At 32.9% G+C, this 11,515-nt stretch overlaps 1 protein-coding gene across 1 annotated transcript; it reads right to left on the reverse strand.

Annotated features, from left to right (window-relative positions):
- Positions 1–273: 273 nt before the first annotated feature.
- On the reverse strand, positions 274–1,852 carry LOC145017795 (non-specific lipid transfer protein GPI-anchored 10-like). The gene is made up of 4 exons (XM_078975748.1): positions 1,508–1,852; positions 1,403–1,429; positions 725–805; positions 274–631 (listed from the first exon to the last, which is right to left on the reverse strand). Exons 1-4 carry the CDS (start codon positions 1,833–1,835, stop codon positions 420–422), a joined length of 648 nt encoding a protein of 215 aa, XP_078831874.1. The 5' UTR covers positions 1,836–1,852; the 3' UTR covers positions 274–419.
- Between the last annotated feature and the right edge of the window lie 9,663 nt (positions 1,853–11,515).

Consider the following 11,515-nt stretch of genomic DNA (forward strand, 5'->3'; position numbering starts at 1 on the left):
AAATATGAAGTTATGGAAATGATATCCATCTTCTATGTATTGAAATTTGTGGGTATATTTAATTTCAGGTTACTTTCTTACTATTATTTCTTAGTGACAATCTTGTCTCTGGATCATCTGTATGACAACATGTCTCTGGGTCGCCTATGACAAAATGTTATTGGTTGACTGTTCAAACCGAAAAGTGTTTGGTTATCTTGGCTTCCAAATTGAAATTGGATCGGCAAATTAAATAGAAATGTAAAACAATAAACATGTTTTGGAATCACCAAATTCACAAAGTCTAACTTTTCTTTCCATTATTTTAGGCTTTTTTTCAGAATTAGACCAAAAATAAAAGTTAAATGTCACAATGTCACAATGTATGAAAACTATGTCTTCAAGGCACACATTACACATACGAATTTTTTTAACAAAGTTCAAACATAGTAGTTTGCTAGTATCACTAGTAAAACAATAGTCGATGAGATGGACAACCGGTTCGAAGCCAAAGCTGTAGTAACCAATGGTCTGGTCTTTGGTGTTACTCTAGGGCCCAGTCTAGTAACCGGTGTAGGTGCAGATGCTTCTAGCGTATTTATAGATGCCTCCATAGTGGTTTCTGTTGGTGTCATGGCAATCATTCCTAAAACTAAAATAGCATTTAATGAATGAATAATATCAATACCACTTGCTGTGACAATTAGTGATTACTATATTCTTAGACCCAACTCTAAGTTCTTACCACTTGGACTCGGTGGATATTCCGGAGAATCCGTGATAGGTGCAATGGCTTTAGGCGGAGGAGGAGCAAATAACATTGGGCCTGTGATTTGTATCGCATCATATATCACGTTTGTTGAGTGTTGATTATCATGTCGTTAGTTTTTTGTTTTGTTGGCGATCAATGACGAGGCCAAAAAAATATATGTTTAGAATGATATGTAGTAAAATGTTTATTTTTCTTGTTTAGTGCAAATATATAATTAAATATATAATGTAACATCAAGTGTTTTATTATTAAATATATATCGAAATAATATAAGAATAGTGTTTGCATGGAGTCATTTAACATCAAAATTGATGTAAAAAAGAGTTTTTGTTATGGGTGAAATACCCCCATATATGGTAATAAAGACAAACGAGCTAGAAATTAGCTAACGGGTCTATAATATTAAAAAAAAAAGATAGTTTACAACATCTTAAATTGTTATATTAAAATAACTTTTTATTTTAATAGTTTAGTTTATGTACCAACGAGTACTAATATTAAAACTTATGAAATTCAGCAAAATGGATACAAATATAACTTGTCCATTTTGTCATTCTACATGAAAAACATATATTCATCATGTCATTATTTTTTTAGTTTTTTCTCTATTTGGTATGCTATGCATTTACTTTTAATATAGTCTAAAAATACCTGGAGGTGGCAAGGAAACACCAGAAGCTGCAATAGAGAAACATGATCAAGTCATGCACCAATTTGAGATTAAAGAAAATGTCCACGATTTATTTAACTTGTTACCTTTACACTGTAACGCCATGCTCTCAGAATTACATGCTTGTGGGAGAGAAATAGCTAACCCTTGGTTGATTGGATTCGGTAATGAAAATGGAACATTTCCCGTAACTATAAGACAAGTACAATCCATACTTTTAGTCATTAGCGATTCCATTGCATCACAACAACTCGCACTTGGTGATCGTCCATTTGCACTACTTCCTGTTAAATAATTAACACATGGAGTAAATCCTGTGATCATGGACAAAGTGCATGGAGTGGTGATTTGACATTTAACTGTTATAACTGTAATAGCTAGTAATGTAATGACCAAAGTTGTACAAGTATCCATGACAATGAGAACAAGAATGATTATGATGGGTGTTTTTGGAAATTTGTTGGTTAGGTTATATATTGAGAAATTTTTTAGGTTGTCCATTTTTGGTGTTTATTCAGGGGTGCAACTACTTTGACTTTGGTGGGTGAATGTTGGTTGGTTTGTATCGACCAACCTAAGCTAAGGAATTTTAGTCAAATTAGGTTGAACTTAAGGAACATTGCTTGTGAATGTACCATTAAAGTAGGTGGTAAAATAGATAAGTGAAGAATTGGATAATGGGCTAAAAGTTAAAACGAGTTCGAGGAAATTTGGGGTGAGTTGTTTAATTATAATAGTGTTTTATATATATATATATATATATATATATATATATATATATATATATATATATATATATATATATATATATATATATATATATATATATATATATATAATAATAATAATAATAATAATAATAATAGATTTTATAACCGGGTTTCGAAAACCATTTGTAAAAGAACTAATTTTATGCGCAAGTAATATATTTTCTAGGGACGGACCTAAAATTTTGTAGGTGTTGCCGGTCCGTAATAAGTGTTACCGATCCATAGTAGGTGTTGCCGGTGGCACATTTTATAGTAGAAAAAAGAAAAAAAAAATCGAAAATTTTGCTTTACGTCGGGAAAAACTAGGTGTTGCCGTTGCCACCGTTGACACCATACTAGATCCGTCCCGGATATTTTCAATCAATATTTAGTTTAGAAGCAACTTTGGTATTAATAGATACATTTATAATCAAATAAAAAAATATTAGATCATTCATGTGTAAATATATTCTTGTATGAGATTATTTCATTTGTTTTGCTTAGTTGATTTCAAACGTCTACGCCAACACCATCTTTAATTATTGTCGCAGGGGTGCATGGTCTCAGATCTCAACAACTTGGTTGTATTTTTTGATCAGTTCAATCTTGCTCTTATCGGGCGCATCTACACTACATGTGCGGCTCTTCTTTTCACTGCTTTACTCTCCGTGATTGTTTAATTTGTTGTCGTCGTCATTGTATATGATTGATCACCGACGTCCTGTCGATGTGGGTATGCATCAGAGGGGGTGTCATTGGGATACAATTTCTGATTGTCGTGAGTTTGTTGAAGAATGGAAAGAGATCGATACGGGTTGGACATGGACTTTTTTGAAATTGAAACAAGAAACGCATGTAGTAGGGAGAGATCATTCACTATATAAGCAAAACTAATTTAAAAGATGTAGACAAACTTTTTATTTCAATTTATGTTCAATTTATGTTGCAAACTTTCCGAATATCATGGATGAGAATACATGACACTATGGAAACGTTGTGAAGAATTCGGAGTGGTCTTAAACATGAAGATGTTACGTAAACTCTCCAAGAGTGGAAACGACTTCACATTTGTTAGATTCTTGCATGAGGAAGATACAAGTTTAGTAGTGAAAACGTTGTCTTCAACTTGGATCGAAAGTTACCATTTGTTTGCTTTTATATATATATATATATATATATATATATATATATATATATATATATATATATATATATATATATATATATATATATATATATATATATATATATATATATATATATATATATAGAGAGAGAGAGAGAGAGAGAGATCAAATGTAAATCAATAAAAGAATGATCATGGGGTAGTTGAAAAGAAGAACCAAGAAAAGAATTACAAAGGAGATAATTTTTACGAGTGTGTATGCAACGGTTTGTTTTGATTATTGATTAAAATCGAATCATAACCATTACAACTGGTCAATGTGTTTTGATAGCCATTGGATAACTTTTAATATTGGTTTTGGTTAATGTTTTTAATCGGTTAATGATTAAATTGATAATATCGGTTAACTATAATAGTCCAAAATGACATAAAATAAAAATATCTTTCTATAAAATTGAAAAATATAAAGTAAATTGTTATAAAAAAGTGAATGAATGTGTATATATATAATTGTATTGATAGAAGATTATTTATCATATCTAATTTCAAATAATTACCCTTTAAATTTTCAATTCATAATGTAACTACATATTATATATATATATATATATATATATATATATATATATATATATATATATATATATATATATATATATATATGTAATATTATATTATATTATATCATTAATTAATATAATTGGTTCGGTTTGGTTTATAATGATTCGGTTATAGAAGAAAATTATAATCGGAACTTATGTATTCAGTTAATCAAAATTAAAAATCACACCATAACTTTTAGTAATGGTTTAGTTATATCGGTTAATTTGGTTTCAGTTCGATTCTTCGGTTAATATTTTCACCCCTACTTAATTTGAAATCATTTTCTTTGGTATTGAATGGTAAGAAGAAACATGAAATGAATAATATAGAGAATTAGATTAAATTGAACCGCAAGACTTGTTGGTTGTTCTAGATGCTACTTGTATGGTATTGGGGAAAGTCAAGGGGCATTATTCTTATTGATATGTTTTGCATTGTGTGTAAAAAGGAAAGGTTTGAAGGCTTGGCGATTAATTATATTTCAGACGGGGGTGTGGATGAGTTTTTATTGAATTCAAATCAAGAAGTGCATATACAAAGTTGAGGAAACATGATGATATAAAGTGGTATTTTTAAGAACTCAAACCACTTTGTAAGAGTTTTATAGCAGATGATAATTTAGTATGGATGGAAATAAGGGTTTGCCTCTTTGTGTATAAATGTCCAATGAATTTAAAAGGTAGTTTCTCAATGAGTGGAGGTGATGCTCGTGGATAATAACTAGGATGAAAATATTTGTTGTGGTCAGGTTTGCATAAGAACTATAAGCATGGAGTTGATATATGAAAGGATTTCTATATTGTGACACCCTTGTTTAGGTATTTTCCATTTATATCCTTAAGTATGAAACTTATTTGCAAAATTGGTCCTTCTCATTTAAATGGAATCGTGTGTTGTGCCTAGTACACAAAGCGTTGATTTTCACTGTGAAAAAAGTCATGTGAGTCCCTAGTATTGACTCTTCCTGAGGGTGTTGTGGATTTTGATATGTATTGTGAGGCATCCATCATCGGTCTGGGGGCGGTTCTTATGCAGTGAGGCAGGTTTATCACATATGCTTCTCGGCAGATAAATCCGCACGAGGTGCAATATCTTACACATGATTTGGAGTGGGGGAGGGTGGAGTGTTTGCCTGAAAGATTTGGAAGCATTATCTGTATGGGGTCCAGTGTACCATCTACATGGAACACAAAAGTATGAGATATCTTATGGATAAGTCGGATCTGAACATGAGACAACGTAAGTGAATGGACGTGGTCAAGGATTATGTCTGCAAGATTTTGTATCACCAGAGTAAAGTGAATGTGGTCGCTCATGCCTTAAGCCATAAGTCAGCTAGTTCCTGTGTTAGGAGCTTATGTATGAGGATTTCGATCGATTCGGCACTTATGGATTTGATTAGGGAGACTCAGGCTGAGGGAGTCAAGAAGGAGAATTGGAAGCAGGAGTGAATCACGAGTGAGATTGACAGGTTTTCTACTGATAATTGTTGATTATTGACACGGTACGGTAGAGTTTGGGTACCAAATTTTGGCGGGATCAGACAGACGGTGTTGGAGGAGGCATATAAGTCCAGATTTTTGATACTTCATGCAGCCACTAAGATGTATCGGTATTTGAGACTTAGCTACTGGTGGTCGTGCATGAAGAGAGAGATAACTTGGTATGTTGAGAGGTGGTTGACTTTTCGGATGGTCAAAGTCATGCACAGAGGCCGCATGGTAAGTTTTAACCTTTGGAGGTCCCCGTGTGGAAATGGGAATATATCACACTGGATTTCATCACTAAGTTACCTCAGACGACTAAGGGGTTTGATGCTATATAGGTTATAGTGGACCTTCTGACCAAGAGTGCCCACTTTCTAGCTATTCGAGAGAGCTCCTCGACCGAGAAATTGCTTGATAATTATGTGCGTGAGATTCCCGCTCGATATGGTGTTCTAGTTTCCATTGTATCCCAGTTTTGACAAATATTCTATGAGTAATTGGGTACGAGGTTGAATTTTAGCACTGCATATCATCCGGGGATTGACGATTTAGCTGATGGGTTTTGAGCATTCTAACACTTTTATGGTGTACATGCAACCCTAAATACCTTGGATCTATGTTTTCTTTATTATACATGCAAAATTGAACTTTCCAAGGTATTACCCTAGCAAGCATACAATCGTTGATACTTGGGTAATATAAACAAGTTAGAAGACATACCTTTTCATGTAGCTTGATTTCATGGAGCTCAAGAGCCTAGTGCCCTAAGTGTGACACCTCAAATGGTTCACACAACATCACCAACATTTGGAATAACCATGATAAGAGATACATGGACTCTAGAAATCGGCTTCCCTCTTGTGTATTCACTAGTGTTAATTTCACCAACCAATGGGGTCTTTATATAGTGTGGCTATTAGGGTTACACTATGTAACTCATGACTTTACCCATTCCTTATGCTCCATGGGTTTTAATCTCCATAGAGTATCCATGGGTCACCACATGGGTTAAACCCAACATAAGGAATCATGGATCATAAGCCCACATATATAAGAATGAATGATTTACACAATCAATCCACATATATTTAATTAGTATCTTTTGATCACTAAATTAATTCCAAATTAATTATTGATCAATACTAATTAAATAATATGATTTCATATTAATATATTAGAACTTATAATATATTAATATGTCACAAATATCCTCTTCTCACAAAAGGTCTACCCAAATGTTCTGATGCCATGCAATCCAAATGGACCATGCGGGTCGGGTCAAGTATATACTAATTATAGTTATGGACTTAGACACTAATCCAGCAATCTCCCACTTGGATAAGTCTAATAATTATTATTGTAAGTACAACTCCAACCTGACCAGCAATCCTAGCTCTTAAAAGTTGCTACCAAACTCTGAACAAATCAATGACGTGTCCATTAGATAAAGGATCATATATTCCTCCATTCCAGATATGATATGGACTGAGACATTGATTATAATCATTCTCTCTGTCCATTTGTTGTTTCCTGATTTTCGATTTATGATGACCGACTAATTGAACAAATCAAATCAGTCCAGGCTTGGTCAAGCACTTCGGGGTGTCATCACTAAATCATCGAGGGCCCACAAATATTGCTTTTATCCCTTTAAGGGTAAAAGGAATGGATAAACTTCGACTCATATGCTTGTTCTACTACTTGTTGTATCATACACAAAGGAACGCTTTATAACATCGAGTTACCAATGCGTTTTCGTACAATCAATGTATAACCAACTCATTGGCAACAACTTATATATCTAGGTTTGAAGAATATAAGATACTATCGTCTCATGATCACTCGTGATAAAATCCATGAAGTGAGTCAAATGAGCGTGGGTTGAATCCAATACTCAGAACTTATGAGCACTCATGAATGTTGTAGCAACTCTTGCTATGTCCAATACCTTGGACATATACAAACCAGCTTCATGACAGTCTTGATTCATATCTACTTTCAACATATGATCGACTGTGGATGGTTTGAATAACTTAGTCATTCAGGAAGAACGACCTAGTTATTCTGGAAGTCAAAACATGCATAGTGAAACACAATAATAATTGAATCCAATATGGTCTTAGAACTTATGAATATAAATAAAACACCTTTTATTTATCACCATATTGATTATACATTATTCATTGCATACTGTTTCAAATTATCAACTTTATTCATGAATTAAAACAATAGTTGTCCCATGCTCCAAGCATGTACACTATGTTTTTTTTTTCTGAACACTAGTCATGTCATACACCAAGTATGCACACTATGTTTGTCTATGATCTTTTCTTTGTGGAATAGATCGATTGAACATAATTCCAATGATTCTTATTTCATAATTCCAAATCCTTACCGCAAATGCAAGAATTCCAAATTCCTGCCATTTATTGAAATATGTTAGATTTTAGACTTATATGCACTGATCCTCTTGTAATGATTATGCACAAAGTCACAAAGACTTGTCAACAGTCATTACAGAGTATTCCAATGGAGAACATTCCATGGAAACAAAGTCTCATATTCAAAGTACATTGCTTTGAACATCCTTCTTGCACTAAGTTTCCTAATCTTACATAGATTTAATAAATAACTTCCACCTATTGGAATATTTCCATATTCTCATTTTGATTATCCCTTCTGAACAAGAGTTGCATTTTTTTCAGAATATGTCAACATAGTCCTTCCAAAATTAACACTATACTTCCAACTGTCCCTGAGCAACCAATATTTGGTAAACCTTGGATTGCCTCGACAATTGCTTAAGCATTTTAGTCACATCCAATTCTAGTACTTTTCCCTCTTAATGCTCTAGGCATTTTGAAAAATTTAGAACAAATGAATAATATAGCGCATGCAATCGATCCTATATCCGAAGCATATAAGACACGTTTCACGATGTCTTACATAAAGACATGATACTAGACCAGTCTTTTGCTAAAATATTCCTATTTCTATTTGCGATGTTATCATAATTTAGATTATGAAAAGGGATGTCGTAATCATAATCGAATTTTAGAACGCATATAATGTACCCATATATAGAATTTCCTTATGTTGAGCCATTCCAACATAAATTCATATATATATATATATATATATATATATATATATATATATATATATATATATATATATATATATCCCTGACTAAAGATGATCAAAACCCCAATCTAAGCTTTTAGACTTGAAATGAAGTATAATTTCCTCTCCCTTAATTATAGCAAAACGACATTTCCAAATTGGAACTTTTGTTTTCTATAAATAACATTGCTAATTGCAACACTTATCATAATCATCATGCTCCCACTTGCGTGATGATTATTAACATAACACTTATGTTCGCACTAGCTTTGAAATGTATCCATAAATTAGTTGGACTTCTAGAAATCAATACTTTATAGAATTTCTTACCAAAGTTCAGATTTCTGATACGAGATGCTCTGATAAAACTTTATCAAGATCATACACATTTCCTTAGATAGCACACATGTGTGTCTAAACAATTTCACAACTATGAAAAGTGATGCCGTAATCATAGTCTTAATTGTTTAGACCTTTTCCATTCCTCAAAAGTCTATGTTAGTGTTCCGGTTAACCACACACGCTCCACTAACGACTTTGAGAATGAAAATATCACAATTTCTATCTACTTAAAATCTACTTAGTGAAAGCGTTTCCTCACCATCATTTTCATGAATCGGAGAGAAACCTTATGCCACTTAGATTTTATGGTGTATGAGTTCTTATCCATGTGAATTTGTCAAAACCATAATCACAAGACAAGGTTAGTGACAAATCCAAACTCATATGGACCGAACTCATGCAACCTTAACTTCTTGCCACTTGGCAGCACAAGGCCTACCATTTCTTCTAGGTTGTTATGCAAATAATTGAGAACTTTTAGAACTCGGATGTATGGTCAAATTTAACCGGAATAGGCACAAAAATAAGAATATGTCAACACGATAGGCTATAAACCTTAAGTCGTGTTCTAGTGATACACAACAGGTTTTATTCTTGATTAGTTCTTGAAACTCTTTCAGGATCTTTAAGACTCCCATTGTCCTCTTGACATATAAGACTCTCTTGCCAAGAACCATTCCTTGACAAACAAATATTCAAGAGATGGTGCAGATTCTTATCAAGACAAACACTTCACACAATTGACCTTATTTGGTCTTTGTTTTATCAAAAACATCACAACTTACCAATTTCAAATGTACAATAGTAGAACACATTTTACTCTTACATTTGACAAGTGTTAATAAACCTTCTTTAAGATGTGTCACTCAAGTTACAATCTTAGAGTATGACTCTAAGACTTGTTTTGGAACGAAGTATGAATCATCTTCTTGATTTAACTATTTCAACAATTCATGACTCCTTTTCTTAGCCATAAGAATGCACTAAGGAGTCCCTAGAGGATTAATTGTGATACGGTCTCATAAACATTAAGATGATCTTAAAATATGATACTAAAGTAATCTCCCATCTTTTCATATTTGAGAAACTTTTATCTTTCTACCTAATTTTATTTTTCTCATTCGTTCTGCCATACATCAAAACTTTCCAATGTTTTAGAATTATACTTAAACTTGTAAGTATAATCATATTTACTAAGCTTTAGTAAATCATGACAAATAGTCTTATCGATCTTTTGTGGTGGACTTGACCAGTGCACAAGAATGTGTACTCGATCACTTTAGTCCTTCACTTGACTCACATATACATGTGAACAAGGAATTAGTCTTAATTTTCCAAAAATGAAAATTCTCACTCGGCATACTATACAACTTGCATGATTCCAAGTTTCGGTCCAATTGAAACTTGGGTGATGAGAATCTTTCCTTATTTGGTAAATTTAGACATTACCACAACTAAAAGAATCAAATTCACATTTCCATTATTGCTAGAAACATACAAATATCAATTTTTCAATAAATATCATTGCAAGGAGATATAAACTAAAATAAAATCAAAATTTTATTTATTTATAAAATGCGGAAAAACTTTTTCCTTACAATGCAACTTTAAATGAAAACTATGTTATCACATCTTTTCTAGAAATCTATCATAACTCCTAAGTAGTAGCTCAAGAATCTGATCTTCGAACCATGCGATTGAAATCCATCTTCGCAATCAGATTCAACATACTCTTTCTTTAAGTTTCCTTCACTTTGCTTAATCCTGCCATACATCAAAACGTATTAAGAACCTTCAAATAGGAACTTAATAGAGTTAGATAGTAGACTTTACCTGAAGTAGAGTCGAACTTTTGACTTTACCATCCTTATGATCTTTCAGGTAAATTTGACAGCTTCGCAACCAATCCCCCTTCCTTTGGAAATAGAAACATATGGACTCTTTGGTAATGGTACATGGGACTATCTAAAACTTAGCCTTTCTATTTACCATTTGGTCAACCGAGTTGACTATGGCCGACCCCTTTCCATTGGGAAGAGAAAGCTTTTCTGAATTTCCAATGTTACCATTGACAATGTCCATGGAAGTTTGGGAAGTTGATCTTCAAATCAAATTTGCTTTATTAGTTCTCCAAATCATTTCTGATTTAGAAACACCAAGAAAATATATAAGATCATAAAGGGTTATGTCACAGTCTGTTTCGTAGTAGTTCCAAAGGAACTCACTATGTGATTTAGAAAGTGATTGAACATCCAACTTTCTCAAGACTTTGACACTCAACTCTCTTGGCTTGTCAATATGTGACTTCATATCCAAGATGTGATCACACATAGAACTTGCTTGCCAATAGGTCTTGAGTGAACTTGAACTATTCAAGAACTTGTGGTGTTAGCGCGAATAATTGGAGGAGGTGGAGGAAGAGATGTATGATTTCTATTATCCAACCATGGAACATCATCTTCATTAGGAAAGCTTGTTCCAAGAAATTTAGGATGATCATAGATGTCTAAACCAGACATCTAACATGGGAGATATTCATGTTAGTTGATTTAAAGTCATTAATATGACACCCAATATGAAATATTAAGGCTAGGACCCAATACAATATTTTATAATTTGGGAAAGGGGTGTCGTAATCCAAGCTATAAAATATTTGAATGTAGG

Source organism: Lactuca saligna, chromosome 9 (genome assembly GCF_052625555.1).
Source record: "Lactuca saligna cultivar CGN05327 chromosome 9, ASM5262555v1, whole genome shotgun sequence".
Taxonomy (NCBI): domain Eukaryota; kingdom Viridiplantae; phylum Streptophyta; class Magnoliopsida; order Asterales; family Asteraceae; genus Lactuca; species Lactuca saligna.

What these genes read in the sequence shown, in the direction of transcription:
- LOC145017795 (XM_078975748.1), bottom strand. Translation starts at nt 1,835, where the DNA reads ATGGATACTTGTACAACTTTGGTCATTACATTACTAGCTATTACAGTT. An exon ending in CATGGCGTTACAGTGTAAAG is followed by an intron (nt 1,430 to 1,507) that starts GTAACAAGTTAA and finishes TCTCTATTGCAG; the next exon opens with CTTCTGGTGTTTCCTTGCCA. An exon ending in TGTTTCCTTGCCACCTCCAG is followed by an intron (nt 806 to 1,402) that starts GTATTTTTAGAC and finishes TACAAATCACAG; the next exon opens with GCCCAATGTTATTTGCTCCT.